Raw genomic sequence first — 21,485 nt, 5'->3', positions numbered from 1 at the left:
GAACAGTGCCTGACCCACAGGAAGGCCTCCGAAAAGGTGTTGCGTGAATGACTTGCCAGAGGCAAAGGGTGCAAGTAAACACAAATCCTGTAGGTTTCCACGGACACCTGCTTCGCCCGCGCGTTTCACCTCCTGGGAGCCAGGGACACCTCCCGGGGTTGAGGGGCTCTCGGTTTCTTTCGTCCTCCCGCCTAGTGGGGGAGTCAAGACTTAGCAGGCGGAGAGCCGGGCTGGAGCAGCGGACGGGCGTCCCTCTCTATGGTCTCAGCCGCAGACCCCTCCTCCCTAGCGCCCCGCGAGCCTCTATGGTTCCTGCCCTTAGTCGGGAGGGGGCGCTGTGCGCAGGCGCGAGGTGACGCCGCGGCCGGGCCGGAAGGAGCGCTGCGGTGGGCTCGGCGGCGGCGCCCGGGCTGTCGCGGCAGCTCCTGCTGACTGGAAGCCGCGGCGACCGACCGAAGCCGCCGGGACCGCCTGGCGAGCCGGCGAGTTGAGCGGCGAGTAAGTGACCGCTGCAGGGCGCGCCAGCCCCTCGCCAGGCTCCGTGAGGCGAGTGGCGTCTCCGCCCGGCGCCTCCTCGAAGCCCGGGGGTGGGGGGTGGCGGGTCGGCCGTGAGGGGCGGCGGGGGGCGCGGGCCCGAGCCGGCCCGGCGGCGGCCCGGACGCGAGCGAGCCGGGGGCCGTGAGGGACGCCCGCCGAGCGCAGAGCGGCCGGACGACGGGGCCGGGGGCCGGTCGGGAGCGACAAAGGCGCGGGGGCCGGCGGACCCTCAGCGGCTCCCGCCACTTCGGGAAGTTTCGCGGGCCGGTCCGTCGGCCTGCTGCCCGACAGCGACCGCGCCGAGAGACCGAGTGTCCTCGGCGGCACCTCACGGGAGGCGGCGGCCGGGGAGGGGAGCGCGCGGGGGCGGGGGGGGGGGGGGCGACGCGCGGTGACTTCGAACCCCGACGCCGGCGGCCCGGGGGGTGTCGGGCCGCAGTCCCGAGCCCCCCGGACGCCCCCTGGAGGGGCGTCTTCCCGAGAGAGCGGCCCCGGGCGCCCAGCCCTCCCCCGCGTGCACTGCCCAGGTGTCAACCCTCTGCGGCGCCGAGAACGCGAACCCGCTCGCTGTGCCCTCGCCAGGCCGATGTTCCCGCGTGGGATGTGGCCCGAAGGCGGTGGGGGACGATGATCTAAAACTTCGGGCCGCGTCAGTCTGGCGACCGGGCTCGCTGAGTGCCTGCGGGGCCCGGTGACGTTTGCAGGGCCGGGTTCCGAAGTAAACGAGCCGGGGGAGGGGGGGCGGTTTGTAAATAACTCGGGTACGTGGTGCTGGGCGCCTCGGTGGGGCCGATCCCGGGTTTTTGTTTTGTTTTGTTTTGTTTTGCTGATGCAAGGAGAAGACGATGCGTCCAGCTGGGAGAGGACCGGGAAGGCTTTAGTATGCTGGCCGGCGGGAAGACCGCTAAGTAATGGCTTTGCTGCTTTGTTTTTTTTGTATAAGTAATTTCTGGTGGCTGGGAGTGGTTGAGTTTGAGGAAATAGCCCGAGGCCAGGTTTTGGACTTCCCTGTAAACTGAAATAGAGGCTTTAGATTTTCCTCCTGAAGGCCAGCAGCAGTTAATAAAAGAGCAGCCTTGAAGCCCCTTTGGAAAAGTCTAATAAAGGAAATGGAGATGAGTCAGGGAGACCGCAAGTTTGTGAACTGGAGAGATGAGAGAGCCTGTGTTTGCTAATTCTGATACCTACTGTTTAATAAGTGTTGACGGTGTTCGCGGCTGTGGTGAGATCTTTGCAGACACTGTTCTAAGCACTTTCCATATATTAACTATTATATATTTAATTAGTATTTCCATATATTAACTCCTTGATTCCTCAATGACACAGGTTTTGTCATTATTCTTATTTTAAAGAGGAAGAAAATGAGGTGCTGAAAAAAAGCCTCACCTAATCCCAAAGCTTGTCAGGGCAGAGCTGGGACTTGAACTCAGTTTGGCTCCAGAGTTGATGCTTCTAATTATCCTGCTGTATCTGTGAATGGGATTTATTCAGGAAGTTCTTCATTACTCTCTTGTGGAGTATTTATTTTTGCCAGGCAGTGTGCTGTGTCCTGGGGCTAGGGTCCTACCTTCTTGGAACTTGCTTTAGTAGAGGAGATAGATAGTAAATATAACTTCCTAAATAATTGTAGATTATTATACTGTGGTGAATACTTTTTAGGGGTGAAAGATGTGTGGACAGGCACTCTGGATAGTTGAGAAAGGCTTTCTGAAGAAGTGACATTAAAATAAGGAACTGAAGGATGAGTAGAGTTAATTTGGTCCAAGAGAGGCAGTGGCAAGAGTCGAAAGTGGAAGGAAGAAGCAAGGCATGTTCGAGGATTTGAGCCACGGTCTCTGAGGAATGGTGAATGGGGGAAGGGCCTACTCACCATTCCGCAGAGGTGGGCCTAGCTGTGTCAGCAAGGCTGTGTTTCACAGGCCATGGTAAGGATTTTGGTCCTACCATGCTGAGATTTTTGGCTTAAAAAAAACAAAACACAACTCAAGTGCTGTATGAAAATTCACCAGCAGGTGTAACCTGTAGACAGTATTGGGATAGAAGAGGTAGGGTGTTAGGAGTTCACAGAAGATTCAGCTGTAAAAATATCGTTGGAAACATTGATTTCTCCCCTTGTGGGTGAGGAGATGCTTGCTTATCCATCTCAGTTTCTGAACACATTTTCAGTTGACAATTGAGGGAAAGTCTTAATGTTGCTCTTTCTTTCTTGTTCTTTCTTTAGCCTATCCTCTGAAATTTTTTAATGATTTTGGTTTAAAACTTTTTGTATCGTAGAACGAGACTAACAGGGTTTTTAGAGCTCTTTTAAACCGCTTATACTCCAGATTAATTGTTTGCATACTGTCTCTTAGGCAATATAATATCTGTTATGGATGCTTTTTTACCTTAGTTTTTTCCTTTTGTCTAGATATTGAAATTAACATGCAATGCATTTTCTTAATTCTGAACTTGTCAGATTTCTTGTTCTTTCTTAATAGTATCACTGTCTTCTAGCCACCTGATCTCAACATCTAGGTCACCTTGACTCCTTGATTCCTCTTGCTCTGATGATCAATTACAAAAATCCATTGATTCTAACTCTATAGTAACTTACGTATTTTTCCTCTCTCTGCTTACTGTTACCTCTAGTTCAGACCTCACTGACTCTTGTTTCCTGGGTTTCTTGCCACTGGATGTCTTTTCCAGTCTTACATATTGCAGCTAGGTTGCTTTTCCTAAAGACAACCCTCTGCATTGCTTCCCATTGTGTAGAAAATAAAATTAGAGCCCTGGTTCACTTACCTGTTAGCAAACAACCTCCAAACCTAGTGACTTAATGCAACAATTTTATATATTGGCAATTTTGTGAGTCAGGAAATTGGGGAGGGCTCACCTGGGCCTTCCCCCGCCCTTTTTTGGTTGCCTCGAGCATATGGAGTTCCCCGGGCCAGGGATCAGACCTGAGCCACAGTTGCACCCTACGCTGCAGCTGCAGCAACACTGGATCCTTTAACCCACTGTGCCGGGGCAGCAATCAGACCTGTGTCTTGGTGCTGCAGAGATGCAGCCAACCCTGTTGTGCCACATTGGGAACTCCTCGCTTGGGCCATTCTTTTCCTCATCCACATGCTTTCAGCCAAGGTGTCTGGGACTGGAGGACATACTCAGAATGGCTTCTTTATTCATATGCCCTGTCTGAGACTGCTGGAAGGCTGTCCTTTCCCTCTCATGTAGTGTCAGGGCTTTCCATGTGGTCTGTCAGTCAGGGTAGTCGTACTTTTTACTTGATGACTCTGGGCTTCAAGAGGCCTAGCTGGAATCACTAATCTTTTTCTCTCTTTCTCTCTCGCTCCTTTTTTTTGGCCCCATTGTGGCATATAGAAGTTCCCAGGCCAGGCCAAGGGTTGAATTTGAGCCATAGCTTCCACCTATGCCACAGATGCAGCAACACAGGATCCTTTACCCACTTCTCCATGCTGGGGATCAAACAGGCGCCCCTGCAGGGACAACACCAGATTCCTAACCTGCTGCACCACAGCCAGAACTCTGGAAGCACTCTTCTCCTAAAACTAAGCCTCCTAAAACTAAGTTCTTATCATGGCTCAGCAGAAACGAACCCGACTAGGGTTCATGAGGATGCGAGTTCAATCCCTGGCCTTCATAACCCCAAAATCAGTGTTGCAGAAGTGATGTGCATATTTTTGGAGATTATTCTGGAAAGCAGGAATACCACAAAACCCCAGGACCATGCAGTGTTGTGTTAGGAGCACGTGGGAAGAAAAGTGAAGTGACTTCAACAGAAGAATAAGAAAATGATTTGTTCAAGACAGACCCAGGGACCCTGGTCACAAAAAAGCAAAGATACAATTATGAAAGCCAAAAAATTGTGTGAGAGGACCATAGCTGATTCCCATCTTTTTCTGACTTCCTTGGTTTTCCAAATTTTCTACAATGGGTAATACTTTATAATGGAAGGAAATCCTGATTAAACTGGACATTGTCACTTAAGCCATGCTCCTTGACTCTGGTTGTATATGGCTATAATGAACATCTCCAGTCTCTGACAGGGGAAGATGTTTTTGGAGCCATTCATTCAGCAGCTGTGAGACACTAGAAGTACAGTTATGAATAAGACATAGGGGCATGTGGATAAAATGAAATGTGAACTGTTTCTCGTCGTGTGTTGATTCATTCATACACGGAAGAGAAGAGGATAAAAAAAGATCAATAGGACAGTTGTGGGAGGTGGAAGAGAACAGACGAATTATCACCCAACTTTCTTAAATTTTTACAGTATTAATGTAAGATTCTCTACCGACTGATGAAGTAATTAAATATATGCTAATTTAGGGGCCTAATTTAGAAACATTAACTGGTATATTTGACTAGAATATAGTCATAAATACATATATGATAACTTTTGTAATTAAACCCAAGGTAAGAATGAAACATTCCTTCTTGAGTGGCATTTCCTATTTCTGAACTCCACTTTGGTTTCTGATCAATAAGCAAAAAGACATATATATAGCTTCTCCCTACCTCCAGAGGGAAAATGAAGTTTCTTATAGAAGGAAGTAAGAGTTTTACTGTGAGTAATTATAATGCTAGTGACAGGTAGCTTGAAGAGGAAACTAAACTCCCCCCATGCAATTTGGCTCTTCACTGTATTAGTAAACAACTGCTATTTCCATTTCACAGGTAATAATAATAGTTATAATGTGGCACTTGCTATGTGCCAGACACTATGCTTTATATATATATTTACCTCAAATAATTAAAAAAAAAACCTGTATTCTCATTTTACAGATATAGGAATTAGGCCCAAGAGATTAGGAAATTTATGCATAGTTACTCATTCACTAATTGGTAAAACCAGGGTTCATACTTGAGTAATGTGGTCTGAGTTCATTTGAAAGGACTGAATATCAGGGAGTTAAATAACCTTTACAGAGAAGCTAGTCAGGAGTAGAAATTCCATCATCAATACTCCCTTTCTCACTGCACCTTGAGGGCACTGTACATGCCATTCATGAGAAATCTTCCTTTTATTGCATCACTAGTTGTCTGCTTAACTACACGCTTGACAGTCTAACTACATTAGTTGGAAAATGAATCGCATTTTCCTTTGATTTCCAGTGTAAAATTGAAGGAACCTAGTTGTTTAAAAAATAAAAAAAAAAGAAGAAGAAGAAAAGAAAAAAATATATATAAGAAACTTGTCTATTGGAATTAACTGTTCAGAATACTTTTAAAAATTGTATTTGAGGAGTTCCCATTGTGGCTCAGCAGGTTAAGAACTGACATAGTGTCTGTGAAGATGCGGGTTCAGTCCCTGGCCTTGCTCAGTGTGTTAAGGATCCACTGTTGCCCCAAGCTGGGCTTGAATTTGGCTTTGCCATGGCTGTATTGTAGACCACAGCTGCAGCTCAGATTCGACCCCTAGCCTGGGAACTCTTATATGCCTCAGGTGCAGCCCTAAAAAGGAAAGAAAAAAAAGCAAAAAACAACTGTATTTGAAAGAAAAGTAAGTACTGAATAGATGCAATTGAAATTTGACACTAAAGCTCTTTCCTTTATACCATGCTATTTATGAATAGCACCCTTATTATTTCAAGTGAGGTACCTAAACTTAGGCTTTATAATTTTTAAACATTGAGATACCTTTTTCCAGTTACAGATACCAACCAGAAAGTTCTGTTGTAAAACCTAAACTTGATATACAACTTTGTAGTCTTTTTTGAAAACTTATTATAGTTGATTTACGGAGTTCCCATCATGGCGCAGTGGAAATGAACCCAACTAGGAGTCATGAAGTTTCAGGTTCCATCCCTGGCCTCACTCAGGGGGTTAAAGGATCCGGCATTGCTCTTGAGCTGTGGTGTAGCCCAGCAGCTGTAGCTCCGATTCAACCCCTAGCCTGGGAACCTCCATATGCCATGGGTTCGGCCCTAGAAAAGACAAAAATACATACATGCATACATACATAAAGTATAGTTGATTTACAATGTTGTGTCATTTTCTGCTGTAAAGCAGAGTAACCCAGGCATATGTATATATACATGCTTTTTTCTTGTATTATCTTCCATCATGTTCTATCCCGTGAGATTAGATATAGTTCCCTGTGCATAGGGTCTTGTTTCTTATCAGTCATAAATGTAATAGTTTGCATCTACTAATCCCAAACTCCCAGTCCATCCTACTCCTCTCGCCTCCCCCTTGGCAGTCACAAGTCTGTTTTCTATGTCTGTGAGTCTGTTTTATAGGTAGGTTCAATTCTGCCATATTTTAGATTCCACATATGATATAGTGTTTTATTTTTCTCTTTCTGGCTTACTTCACTCAGTATGAGAATCTTTAGTTGCGTCCATGTTGCTGCAGATGGCTTTGTAGTCTCTTAAGTTGGAAAAAGGCTGGTGTTATTTGACTCTTTGTAGACATCATATCTTGAGAAGCCAGGGTCTGGGGCCTGCCTGCCCAGAAGCACATAATTTCTCTCAGGAAGTCAAAGAAAATTCAGAATTTCTTAGAAAAATCTTGAGTGGGTAGGGTTTTAAGACCCATTATATTGTGTGTGACTGTAATGGCTTTTTTTTTTTTTGCCATTTCTTGGGCCACTCCCACGGCATATGGAGGTTCCCAGGCTAGGGGTCGAATCAGGGCTGTAGCCACTGGCCTGTGCCAGAGCCACAGCAACTTGGGATCTGAGCCATGTCTGCAACCTACACCACAACTCATGGCAACGCCCGATCCTTAACCCACTGAGTGAGGCCAGGGATCGAACCCGAAACCTCATGGTTCCTCGTCGGATTCGTTAACCACTGAGCCACGACAGGAACTCTGTTTTTCTTTTTAGAGCTGCACCTGTGGCATATGAAAGTTCCCAGGCTAGGAGTCTGGGAACTGCAGCTGCTGCTGCTGGCCTACACCACAGCCACAGCAACACTAGATCTGTGCCGCATCTGCAACCTGTGGCGAAGCTTGTGGGAACACTGCTCCTTAACCCACTGAGAGAGGCCAGGGATCAAAGCTGAAAACTCATGGACACTGGTTGGGTCCTTAACCTGCTGAGCCACAATGGGAACTCCTGTTTATGTTTCACTTATATGAACATACTGCAGCGTTTTGTCCATTCCACCATTATAAATGATGCAGTTTTTGGCTCCTAGGGATAACGCTGCTGTGAACATTCTCGGACATAGACCTGGTACGTATGAGCATGCATTTCTGTAATACGGATTTCTTGCAGTGGATTGTTAAGTCTTATAGGATTTATATTTTCCATTGTAACTGGTAAAGTATCAAGACTTATTTGTACAGTTGTGGTACCAGTTTCCTCTCCCACCAGTAGTGTATGAAAGTCCTCATTGCTCCAAATCCTCAACAACATTTGGTCATCAATTTCAGGCTTTTAGCAATTCTGTGGGTGGGGAATGGCTTGTGGAAGTTTTTTACCCTTTAAAAGTTAAACAATATAAAACCACCTAAAGCATGTATGATTTAATGAGTTATAAGGTGCTTGTATGTGCCACTGATGTCAAGAAGATCATCCCCAAGCCCTCTCTATGCATGCTTTCCTGATCTAACTCATTCCTTCCTCCGTGAGATTAATCATTAATTTGGCTTTTATCATTTTCTTTTATTTCTTTATGGTTTTATCACCCACGTACATCCCTATATACTGTAATCTCACCCATTTAAAAATGTTGATAAATCTTTTAAATCTAAGGTTCCTCTTCCATTCCTGTTCTTTTTCCTTATCTGTTGTTGAACCTGAACCATTTGACCTGTTAGTTCCCAGAGCCTAGGTAAGTGTTTGTCAGGCTTAAAAAAAATTATTCCCCCAATAGAGCCGTTTTAGACATTTTTCTAATTCTCGCCCATTGAATACTAAGGAATAAGATTTTGGGAGTATGACAAACCATTTTATATGTAAGATCTTTTTACCCCCTTGCCAAATTGCCCCCATTGTGAATACATGGTTTAGATTGGATACTTATGATGCAATTCAAAATTTCCTTTTGTTTTTTTGTTTGTTTGTTTTCCTTTTTAGGGCCACACTATCGGCATGTGGAGGTTTCCAGGGTAGGGGTCGAATCAGAGCTACAGCTGCTGGCCTACACCACAGCCACAGCAGTATGGGATCTGAGCTGCATCTGCAACCTGCACCACAGCTCACGGCAACACCATATCCTTAACCAAAGATCAAGGCCAGGGATCAAACCTGCAACCTCATGGTTCCTAGTCAGATTTGGTTCCTCTGCACCATGACGGGATCTCCAAAAATTTCCTTTTTTATCTAGCCTTTATTCTAAAGATAAGGCTGTGTCCAGATCCACTTCAGTCTGACAGGGCTATAGATGGTGTTCTTTCCTCAGAAGGCAGTTATGTCTTGCTCTCTCTCTGATGTTAGTGGCCAGTGATACTCAATATCTAGGTCCAGTAATTATTGAGGATTGTGAAATAGTGATATTTTAATTGAATTTTTTAACTGGTACTAGAGTAATTTTATAAAGAAACCATTTCCTCATCTATTACTTGGTTTGCCAGTGGTATAGTTCATACAGGAAAGGCAAGAAAATGATTCTTTCGCCTTTATTTTAGCAATTTTACCTATTTATTTTTTGGGGGGGTGCCCCATGACATATGGAGTTCCCAGGCCAGGGATCAGATCCTTTAACTCACTGTGCCTGGCCAGGACTCAAACCCGCGTCCAAGTGCTCCATAGGAGCCTCCAGTTCTGCTGTGTCAGAGCAGGAACTCCCAGTTTTACCAGTTTTAAAAATAATGTATTGGTTGACTATCAACCTCTGAAAATGATCTGTTTAAAAAATTATGAACACTTTCATTTATACAGTTTCTTAAAATATTTATACCAAATCACTTATTATCCTGGAGTTCAAAATGTCCCATCTTTGGCCAATGGAAGCCTCTTCAGGAATTTAATTTTTTTTGTTTTGTTTTAACCACACCTGTGGCCATGTTTAAGTCCCCAAGCCAGGTGATCGAACCTGCGCCACAGCAGTGACAACACTGGATCCTTAACCCACTGCACCACCGGGGAACTCCAGGAATTCTTTTGAGTTATTCTGACAGGATGTAAATAGTCTTTGATAGCTTCCTTGATATGTCGTATGACAGGATGTTCTAGGCTCATTTTGTACAACTCCTGCCCTAGACTTGGAATTAGTAATTTGTTCAAAAAGCCTTATCTCTTTTGATGGGAAAGAGTATTTCAAATAATCTAGGTAGTATGTATGTTCATTGCTACAAGCAGGTCATTGTTTTCAAACCTTTTTTTTTTTCTTTTTGGACAGCTAATTTTATGATTCCATACTAATATTTATAATTCAAATTTAGGACATTTGGGACTCTAAGGGTCTTACTGAACTGACTTCATTACTTCTGTATTATAATTTTTTCCTTTCACATTAGGAACTGTGGTTCTGAAGGACATAGGGATTGATTATGAATTGATTAGACTATGCTGTAACTTTACTCAACTCATTACCCCACAATGTCAAAATGAAAGTCTCAGAATGTCACCACCAAGGTGATTAAACAACTTAAAATTTTTTCATATGCTTCCCTTCTCCATAATTTTTGTAGTTCTATATCATTTAATCTTAGTTCTGATTTAATCTTAGTACTGCAAGTAATTATATATTTAACTTTTAAATAAATATATATTTAAATATATATAAATATACTTAAAACAAATATATATAATATATATTATGTATATATAATATATATAGCATATATATATTGTATAATTTGGTGTGCCTCAGAAAGCACAAATCCCAAAATAATTAATACGTATTCACTGAAAAGCACATAGGCCAATCTGAGAAAGCAGCTAACACCAGGAAGGGGTTTGCTCCATTCAGTAAGTGCAAGGAGGCCTCTGTAAGCTCTGAAAAAGATGTAGCAGTCTAGGATCCATGGGAAGCTTTGAAACTCAGCCACTCTGTGTCAGTGTCTCTCTAGTCATTTTGGTTCCCTGAAGCTTGTTTTTCTGTTGCTCCTCAGGAAAATCGTGTAGAAAGTTTTGCTATGTGGATTAATTTGTGCCCCTTTTCCTTAAAAATTTGTTTACTGGATATAAAATCTGTCTTTTTAAGTATCTCATTTTACTTTCAAGTGTCATAAAGCATCACCGTAAAAGTCTGTTAATCTGATTTTTCTTTTATAAATTTCAAGCCCAGGTGCTTAAGGATTTTTTTCTTTAAAGTCCAGTAATTTTATTAGTACTATGACTTAGTAGTTGTCATTATGGGTTGCTTTCTTTAGGTATGTACGATGCTCTTTCAAAATGTAGCTTTAACATTTTTATTTTAGGAAAGTTTTTTTCAATTATAATTTTTAGCATCCTCTTCTCTTTCAATTTATTCAAGAGCTCCTACTGTGTTTTATGTGAAATTGTCTGTCTTAAATGTGTTCCTTTACCTCTTTATTTTTCTATTTAAAATTTTCAAAAAAAATTTTCCTCCTTTCACCTTTGAGTCTCCTAAAGCAGTATGTGTTATATTTATTCACATTTGTGTTCCTTCTAATTTAGTCTTCATTCCTAAAAGATTTTTTCCTTTATCTGTTTCTTTCCCGAGAAAGAAATATGCGACTTCATTTCTGAGTTTTTCTAGTTCTAATTTATGACATTATTTTATTTCTTCTATTATTTTCTTAGTGTTCTTTAGGTTATAATATCTTTCCAGCATGTTGTCATTTGTAGGGATGTTTTGCTTCTTGTTTTTCTTATAACTTTATATGAAATTTGTTACCAGTTCTTTTTTTTGCTAATTTATAGTGAAATTAGCTTTCTTGGAGAAGGAGGTGTAGATTAGGATAACTTTTTCTTTTCTTTTTTTTTTTTTTTCCTTTTGAGGCCAGAACCTGAGGCATATGGAAGTTTCCAGGCTAGGAGTCTAATTGGAGCTGCAGCTGCTGGCCACACCACAGCAACACAGGATCTGAGCCATGTCTGTGATCTGTACCACTGGTCATGGCAATGACAGATCCTTAATCCACTTAGCGAGGCTAGGGATCCAACCTGAGTCCTCATGGACCCTAGTTCACAATGGGAAGTCCTAAGATAACTTTTTGTAGTTTCACAGAATTCCCTCTTCACGTAGTATTCAAAACATGGCAGCTTGCTTTTTGAGATTTCCCCCTGATTCTGTTCTCTGTTTTTATCTAGACCTTCCTTTTCTTTCTTTTGTCTCTATCTTAGTCAGTTTAACTGTTCCCACCATTTTCTTCCTGAAGGCTGTGTCCTTCAGGCAAGCCCTGGTTGATGAGTTTCAAATCATCATCAGATCCATAAGCCACTGAGCGAGGCCAAGGATTGAACCTGCATCCTCATGGATACTGGTCGGGTTCTTAACCTTCTGAGCCTCAATAGAAACTCCTTTAGTAATGTTCTTCTCAGGTTTTAGTATCAAAATTATGCTAGCCTAATAAAATGATTTCAGAAATAATGGTTTTTGTTTTTGGGTTTTTTTGTCTTTTTGCGATTTCTTGGGCCGCTCCCACGGCATGTGGAGGTTCTCAGGCTAGGGGTCTAATTGGAGCTGTAGCCACCGGCCTATACCATAGCTCACAACAACGCCGGATCCTTAACCCACTGAGCAAGGCCAGGGATCGAACCCGCAGCCTCTTGGTTCCTAGTCACATTCGTTAACCACTGAGCCATGAGGGGAACTGTTTTTTTTTTTTTTCTTTTCTTTTCTTTTTCTATTCTTTAAATTTTTGTAATACTAGTTAGATTTCTTCCTCAGATGTTTAGGAGACTTTACTGGGGAAGCTTTCTGGGCTTGCTGGATTCTTTGTGGGAAGGTTATTAATTACTTATTTGGTGTCTTGATTTGGTAGAGAACTATTCAGATTTAATTTTTCTGTTCACTTGTGGTAAATGGTGTCTCAAGGAGTTTATTTCACTTAAAATTTCAAATTAAGTAGTACAGAGTTATTCATAATCTTTATATTTTGGACTTTGTAGTGATGTCTTTTACATTTCCAATGGTAGTAATTTGTGTTTTCGCCCTTTTTTTCTTAATCATTCTCGATAGTCTTATCAATCATATTAATCTTTTTATAGAAATTTTTGCTTTTTTAAAAAATAAACTATTGGATTATAGCTGACAGAAACTTTTGCTTTGATTTTTTTTCTCCGTTTTATGTTTAAAATCTGTTTTGTTGATTTCTGCTCTTATGAATTTCTTCTGTCTACCTTTTCTGGGTTTAATTTACTGCTCTTTTTCTGTCTTCTTGAGAGCAAAGCTTAAATCAGTGATTTTTTTTCAGTCATTTTTTTCTCCTCTAAGATGTGCATTTGAACCTGTAAATTACCCTGTGAGCACTACTTTAACTTCATCCCACAAATTTTGATGTGTTTTGTTTTCCTTATCTTTCAGTACAGTCAAAATAGTGTCTCATTTCTTTTTTAACCCCTGGGTTGTTTAGTTTGCCTAATTTCCAATATTTAGAAATTTCCTAGTCATCTTTCTTTTACTGACTTTTGTCATGTAATAATTACTGTATGATTCCAAGCCCAGCAAATTTGTTGAGGCCAACGTTGTTGTTCAGCATGTAGTCCATTTGGTAAATGTTCTGGTGCATTTGAAAAGAAGGTATATTCTGTAGTTGTTGGGTGGAGTGACCTATAAATGTCAAGTCACCTGTCTGATAATGCTCTTCAACCCTTTTGTCCAGCTGTGGATGTGAAATTGTCTTATTTCTCTAAGGTCTCTCAACTGAAGCCGTATCTATTTTGAAACTATATTATTAAGTTCATACAAATTTAGCAGTGTTGTATCTTTTGTGAGTTGGCCCTCTTACCTGGATGAAATCTCCCTTGTTTGTAATGATACTTTTTTTTGGTAATGTCTCTTTTGTCTGATATTAGTATATTCATAGAGTTTTTTATTGGTTGTGTTGTATGGGTTGGAGGGGCATAAAGTAGTCGAAAAGAGAATTTCAACAGATAGAATTTGTTTTTGTTTTTGTGTGTCTTTGGCATGCAGACGTTCCTGGGCCAGGGATTGAACCCAAACTACAGCAGTGACAGTGGGCCACAACAATGACAAAGCCTAATCCTTAACTACTGGGCCACCGAGGAACTCTGGTTAATTAGAACCTTTTTGTTTGTTTGGCTGTGCCTGCAACATGTGGAAGTTTCTGGGCCAGGGATCAGGTCCAAGCTGCAGCAGGGACCTATACCACAGTTGTAGGAATACTGGATCCTTTAACCACTGCACTGGGCCTGGGATCAAACCTCACCTCCACAGTGATCCAAGCCACTGCAGTCAGATTCAGTTCCACATAAGTGATATTATACAGTATTTGTATAATTTGTCATTCTCTGTCTTATTTCATTTAGCTCAATGCTCTCCAAATCCATCCATGTTGCTGCAGATGGCAAAATTTCATTCTTTTTTGGTTGAACAATATGCTGGTGTGTGTGTGTGTGTGTGTGTGTGTATTACATTTTCTTTATCCATTCATCTGCTGATAGACACTTAGGTTGCTCCCATATCTTGGCAATTATAATTATTTATAAATAATGCTGCCATGAACATTGGGATCCATGTATCTTTTCAAATTAGTGTTTTTGTTTTTGTCAGATAAATACCCAGGAGTGGAATTGCTGGGTCATATGGTAGTTCTATTTTTAGTTTTTTAAGAAACCTCCATCTGTTTTCCACAGTGGCTGTGCCAATTTATATTGTCACCAACCATGTATGAGATTTCCATTTTTTTTCCCATCCTCTCTAACATTTGCTATTTCTTCTCTTTCTTTCTTTCTTTTTTTTTTGGCCACTCCATGGCATATGGAATTCCTGGGCCGGGGGTCAGATCCCTGCAACCCACACCCCTGCGGCAACACCAACCAGATCCTTAACCCACTGCGCTAGGCCAGGGATTGAATCCATGTTCCATTGCTGTAGAGACACTGCTGATCCTGATCCTGTTGCAGCACAGTGAGGAGAGCTCCTATTTCTTTCCTTTGCCTTTTTTTTTTTTTTTTTTTGCTTTTTAGTGTCACACTCATGGCATATGGAAGTTCCCAGATTAGGGGTCAAATTGGAGCTATAGCTGCCAGCCTCTGCCACAGCCACAGCAACGCAGGATCCAAGCCACATCTGCAACCTACACCGTAGCTCATGGCATTGCCGGATCCCTGACCCACTGAGTGAGGGGTCAAACCCGCATCATCATGGATTCTAGTCAGATTCATTGCTGCTGCTCCACAACAGGAACTCCTAGGGAATTCCTATTTCTGTTCTTTTTTTTTTTTTTTAATTTTTATTTTTTCCATTATAGCTGGTTTGCAGTCTTCTGTCAACTTTCTCCTGTACAGCAAGGTTGACCTGGTCACACATACACATGTATATTCTTTATTTTGCATTATCATGCTCCATCATAAGTGACTAGATATAGTTCCCAGTGCTATACAGCAGGATCTCATTGCTTATCCATTCCAAAGGCAATAGTTTGCATCTATTAACCCCAAATTCCCAATCCATCCCACTCCTTCCCCTTTCCCCTTGGCAACCACAAGTCTTTTCTCCAAGTCCATGATTTTCTTTCCTATGGAAAGGTTCATTTGTGCTGTATATTACACTCCAGATATAAGTGATATCATACGGTATTTGTCTTTCTCTTTCGAACTTACTTCACTTAGTGTGAGAGTCTCTGGTGTCATCCTTGTTGCTGCAAATGGTATTATTTTGTTCTTTTTTATGGCTGAGTAGTTGTGTATATATACCACATTTTAATCCAATCATCTGTTGATGGACAGTTAGGTTGTTTCCCTATCTTGGCTATTGTGAATAGTGCTGCAGTGAACATACAGGTGCATGTGGCTTTTTCAAGGAAAGTTTTGTCCGGATATATGCCCAAGAGTGGGATTGCTGGGTCAAACTATTTTTAGTTTTCTAAGGTACCTCCATACTATTTCTGTTCTTTTTGGTGATAGCTGTTGACAGGTGTGAGTTTATAATCACATTCTGATTTTGATTTGCATTTCCCTAGTGATTAGCAATGTCGAACATCCTTTCATATGCCTTTTAGCCATCTGCATTTCCTCAGATAATTAAAAAATACAGTTATCTGAAATCAAGAATTTATTAAATGAGTTAATTTTTTTTCCTTGTCTTTTTAGGGGTGCACATGAGGCATATGGAAGTTCCCAGGTGAGGGATCGAATCCGAGCTGCAGCTGCCAACCTACGCCATAGTCACAGCAGTGCGAGATCCAAGCCACATCTTCGACTACCACCACAGCTCACGGTAATGCCAGATCCTTATCCCACTGAGCAAGGCCAGAGTTTGAATCCACATCCTCATGGATACTACTGAGCCAGAATGGGAACTCCCAAGTTGTTAATGTTTGCTACATTGCGTTCCACCCTTTTACTTTAAGTTTTATTGGCATATAATTAATTTATAAGGTTGTGATAATTTCTTTCTTTCTTTTTTTTTGTCTTTTTGCCTTTTCTTGAGCTGCTCCTGCGGCATATGGAGGTTCCCAGGCTAGGGGTCTAATTGGAGCTGAAGCCGCCAGCCTACGCCAGAGCCACAGCAACGCGGGATCCGAGCCTCGTCTGCAACCTACACCACAGCTCACGGCAACACCGGATCGTTAACCCACTGAGCAAGGCCAGGGATCGAACCTGAAACCTCATGGTTCCTAGTCGGATTTGTTAACCACTGCACCGCGACAGGAACGCCAAGGTTGTGATAATTTCTGCTGTACAACAGAGTGACCCAGCCATACATATATACACATCCATTCTCTCTCAGATTCCTTTCCCACATAAATTTTCACAGAATACTGGATAGAGTTCTCTGTGCTACTCAGCAGATCCCTGTTGACTAATTATTCCATATGCCTTGGTGTGCATATGCCAGTCCCAACCCCCCAGTCCATCTCTTCATCTCCCCTCCATCCTTTTACTTTAAATCTTTCAGTTTTTGGAGTTCCCATAGGGTTAAGGATCCAGCATTGTCACTCTTGCAGCTTAGGTCGCTGCTGTGGTTTGGGTTCGGTCCCTGGCTTGGGAACTTATGCATGCTATAGGCCCAGCCAAAAAACAAAAACAAATCTTTCAGTTTTCTTACACTTGGAGTGTTTGTCTTGTGAAACAACACTTAGTTGGGTTTGGTTTATCCATCCTGATAATCTTTTTCTTTTAATCATAGTTACTACATAGTATAACTTCTGATATAATTGAATTTTTTAGAAGTTGTATAGCATGATGACTTGACTTACATACATTGTGAAATGATACCACACAATAAGTTTAGTTAGCCATCATCTCATATAGATACCCAAAAAAAAAGGAAAAAAATTTTTTTCCTTGTGATGAAAACTTTTAGGATTTACTCTCTTAGCAGTTTTCACATATACCATCTAGCAACCTCAGTTCTGTACATTACATCCCTAGCACTTCTTTAATTTATAACTGGAAGTTTTTTGCCTGCACCCCACTGCATGTGGAAGTTCCCAGGCCAGGGATGGAAATGGCGCCACAGCAGTGACTGGAACCACACTAGTGACAGTGCTGAATCCTTAACCCGCTGAGCTACTAGGGAACTTTTTTTGTTTTTCTTTTTTTGTCCTGAAAGTTTTACCATTTGACCACCTTCCTCCAGTTCTCCCACCTCTTATAACCACAAATCTGATCTTTTTTCTTTGAGTTTGTTCTTTTATAGTTTTGGGGTTTTTGTTTGTTTTGAGATTCCCTGTGTAATTGAGATCATGGAGAATTTGGCTTTCTCTATTCCACTTTTTTTGCTTAATGTAATGCCTTAGGTCCATTCATGTTGTCACAAGATGGCAAGATTTTCTTTTTTTGTAGCTGAATAGTTCCCTTTTCAGCATCCTGCTATCATTGTCTACTAGCCTTTTTTTTTTTTTTCTTTTTTTTCTTTTTGCATTTTTCTAGAGCTGCACCCATTGCATATGGAGGTTCCCAGGCTAGGGGTCTAATTGGAGCTCACCTTAATCCACTAAGCAAGGGCAGGGATCGAACCCGCAACCTCATGGTTCCTAGTCAGATTCGTTAACCACTGAGCCACGATGGGAACTCCTGTCTGTTAGCTTTTTGAATGAATGATGGCCATTCTAATAGGCAGCAATGATTTTAATTTGCATTTCTCTGATGTTTAGTGATGTTGAGCATTTCTTAATATACCTAATTGATGGTTTGAATATCTTATTTGGAAAAATGTCTGTTTAGATTCTTTGTCCATTTTTAATTGTATTATTTGGAGGTTTTGCTATTGAGTTATTTATATATTTTGGATTTTAATGCTTTTTTAGGGGTTATGTGCAAATACTTTGTTTCATCCCATAGGTTGCCATAATTGGGGTTTTATTTATTTTTCTTTCTTTTTTATTTTTATGGTCTTTTTATTTCTTTTATTTCTTTTTTATTTTTATAGTTTTTTTCTCCTGTATAATTTTATTTTTTAAATATATGTCCCATCTGTTCTTTGATCTTTTATTCTTCTTTTGTGTGTTCTTTTGCAGTAACTTTTTTTAAATTCCGTTTTTCCTCTTCTCTTAGCTTCATAGTTAACCATTCTTCAAGTTTTCTTTTTAGCAGTGTTTTCTCTATAAGCTTAAAATGCTGCCTTGACTAGGTATGTGGGAAGAGTTTTGAAACTCTCTCATTGTTAATGTTCTTTTTTCCTTCTTTTTTAGACCCTTTGGAACAGAGAGCCGCCATGTTTAGATGTTAGCAAGCACATGTGTTCCTGTCTGCTTTTGAAAATGGCAGAGGGAAACAACAGTGAAGAAGTAATTCACTTGAACAGCTTCCACTGCCACCGGGGACAAGGTAAGTACTCTCCTTTTCTACCTTTCATCATTATTTATTCCCCTTAATGTCCCAGTTTTATTGTCACCAGTTTTATCATCACTATTATATCTTTTTTGAAATCAGTCTATCTTGTACCATGTAGAACCCAGAGAGACATTTCATTTTTAGACCTCAGAACATCAGGTTTAAGTGGACTCATCAGACTAGAATTTTGTGTCAAATTGTCACCTGCTGGAATGGTGGAGATTAAGAATCTTCCATCACAGATAGATTAATAAGCTGTTAATTAGCAAACTAAAAAGAGCTGTGAATGTTCAGTGATTGAATCTTAATAGGTAAGAGAATGGGAACAGTGGTGGTTGTCAGGTTTTGTGTTTTTTTTTTTTTTAAATATGACCACACCTGTGGCATATGAAAGTTCCCAGGCTAGGGGTCGAATGGGAGCCTCAGTTGTAGGCCTACACTACAGCCACGGCAATACCAGATCCCAGTCACATCTGTGACCTACACCACCGCTTATGGCAACACCAGATCCTTAAGCCACTGAGTGAGGCCAGGGATAGTACCCCCATCCTCATAGACACTGTGTCGGGTTCTTAAGCCACTGAGCTGCAATGGGAACTCTAGTTCTGTTTTTGAAGGAATAGTGACTGCAAATGAGCACTCCATCAGACCTCTGTGTCTTGAAAGTATTAAAGGTCCTGGACCCTCATATAATGCTTAACTTCTTTTTTGCCAGAAGATTCTGGTTTGGCCTTACAGGGAATCTTAGGACATGTATTCTTTTGCTTTATAGTGTTTAAAATTGGGGGAGGAGTTCCCATTGTGACTCAGCAGTAACAAACCCAGCTAGTATCCATGAGTACGCAGGTTTCGTCCCTGACCTCACTTGCGGTTAAGGATCCTGTGTTGTCGTGAGCTATGGTGTAGGTCACAGACGCAGCTTGGATCCTGCGTTGCTGTGGCATAAGCCAGCAGCTGTGGCTCTGATTCAGCCCCTAGCCTGGGAACTTCCATATGCTGCACATGTGGCCCAAAAAAGCAAAAATGAATGAATAAATAAATAAATTGAGGAAAATTCGTTGATTCATAAAGGGAAGGGAGCCTGCGTTTCTCTAAGGTTCCTAAATGCATGTGAAATTTTCTTTCAGATCCTAATTCACGATTATACCTGGGTTAAAAGGAAAAAAATGATACTGATGAGTAGGAAAAGGTCATAAGTATAAATTCCATGGAAGAGGTTTTACCATCTTTGTGTGTGTTTTCCCATTGATAATATTTTATGCTTATGCAAATTTTTTGCCCTAGCAGAAGGAAAGTTTTATATAATGGCTCTAGGAGCATTTGAAATTGAGCAGATTTTATGAAGCAAATAAATTGAGAATAATATATTTGCTTAAGGTATGCAAATTATGAAAACAAGAAATACTGATTTTTTTTAGGATTTTATTAGTAGGGTATTCTTACTTGATAGTGATTGCAGCCATAATTTGTTGTGATTCAGAAAGTTTTAAATCCTAGTTGTAGTTTGTATATAAGATCATTTTCAGATTTTCTGAATGTTTATATCAAATTAATGTGGTTGGTGTTGTTTAATTAGATCTTAAGTATACTTGAACAGAGTTTAAGAACAACTAATTTCTTTTGGGAAATTATTGACTTTGGAGGTTGATTTGTTTTTATTAGCTGTATTAATAATTTTTTTTTAGCGTCTTTATTTATTAAACCTTTCACAAAGCTTTATTTCTATTTTAATAATCTTTGTTTTTATACAGCCTCAAATCCTTTTTATTTTATCTTATTTTATTTTCCCACTGTACAGCAAGGGGGTCAGGTTATCCTTACATGTATACATTACAATTACATTTTCCCCCCACCCTTTCTTCTGTTGCAACATGAGTATCTACACAAAGTTCTCAATGCTATTCAGCAGGATCTCCTTGTAAATCTATTCTAAGTTGTGTCTGATAAGCCCAAGCTCCCGATCCCTCCCACTCCCTCCCCCTCCCATCAGGCAGCCACAAGTCTCTTCTCCAAGTCCATGATTTTCTTTTCTGAGGAGATGTTCATTTGTGCTGGATATTAGATTCCAGTTATAGGTGATAGCATATGGTATTTGTCTTTGTCTTTCTGGCTCATTTCACTCAGTATGAGATTCTCTAGTTCCATCCATGTTGCTGCAAATGGCATGATGTCATTCTTTTTTATGGCTGAGTAGTATTCCATTGTGTATATATACCACCTCTTCCGAATCCAATCATCTGTCGATGGACATTTGGGTTGTTTCCATGTCTTGGCTATTGTGAATAGTGCTGCAATGAACATGTGGGTGCACGTGTCTCTTTTAAGTAGAGTTTTGTCCGGATATATGCCCAAGAGTGGGATTGCGGGGTCATATGGAAGTTCTATGTATAGATTTCTAAGGTATGTCCAAACTGTTCTCCATAGTGGCTGTACCAGTTTACATTCCCACCAACAGTGCAGGAGGGTTCCCTTTTCTCCACAGCCCCTCCAGCACTTGTTATTTGTGGATTTATTAATGATGGCCATTCTGACTGGTGTGAGGTGATATCTCATGGTAGTTTTGATTTGCATTTCTCTTATAATCAGCGATGTTGAGCATTTTTTCATGTGTTTGTTGGCCATCTGTATATCTTCTTTGGAGAAATGTTTATTCAGGTCTTTTGCCCATTTTTCCATTGATTGATTGGTTTTTTTGCTGTTGGGTTGTATAAGTTGTTTATATATTCTAGAGATTAAGCCCTTGTCGGTTGCATCATTTGAAACTATTTTCTCCCATTCTGTAAGTTGTCTTTTGTTTTCTTTTGGGTTTCCTTTGCTGTGCAAAAGCTTTTCAGTTTGATGAGGTCCCATGGGTTTATTTTTGCTCTAATTTCGATTGCTTTGGGAGACTGACCTGAGAAAATATTCATGATGTTGATGTCAGAGAGTGTTTTGCATATGTTTTCTTCTAGGAGTTTGATGGTGTCCTGTCGTATATTTAAGTCTTTCAGCCACTTTGAGTTTATTTTTGTGCATGGTGTGAGGGTGTGTTCTAGTTTCATTGCTTTGCATGCAGCTGTCCAGGTTTCCCAGCAATGCTTGCTGAATAGACTTTCTTTTTCCCATTTTATGTTCTTGCCTC

At 41.0% G+C, this 21,485-nt stretch overlaps 1 protein-coding gene across 5 annotated transcripts in view; it reads left to right on the top strand.

Annotated features, from left to right (window-relative positions):
• The first annotated feature begins 299 nt into the window (after nucleotides 1-299).
• The window catches only part of RNF216 (ring finger protein 216), a 168,316-nt gene continuing 147,130 nt past the window's right edge, over nucleotides 300-21,485 (top strand). For 3 of the 5 annotated variants that reach the window (XM_047779474.1, XM_047779473.1, XM_047779470.1), the window contains exons 1-2: nucleotides 366-498; nucleotides 18,223-18,358. In XM_047779474.1, coding sequence (XP_047635430.1) covers nucleotides 18,268-18,358 — 91 coding nt within the window. In that variant the 5' untranslated portion in view covers nucleotides 366-498; nucleotides 18,223-18,267. Of the gene's footprint in view, nucleotides 499-18,222; nucleotides 18,359-21,485 lie in introns of all 5 variants that reach the window. The other 2 variants (XM_047779472.1, XM_047779471.1) reach the window with 2 other exon arrangements.

This window comes from Phacochoerus africanus, chromosome 5 (assembly GCF_016906955.1).
Source record: "Phacochoerus africanus isolate WHEZ1 chromosome 5, ROS_Pafr_v1, whole genome shotgun sequence".
Classification (NCBI taxonomy): Eukaryota; Metazoa; Chordata; class Mammalia; order Artiodactyla; family Suidae; genus Phacochoerus; species Phacochoerus africanus.
This window is presented reverse-complemented; position numbering and strand designations above follow the sequence as displayed.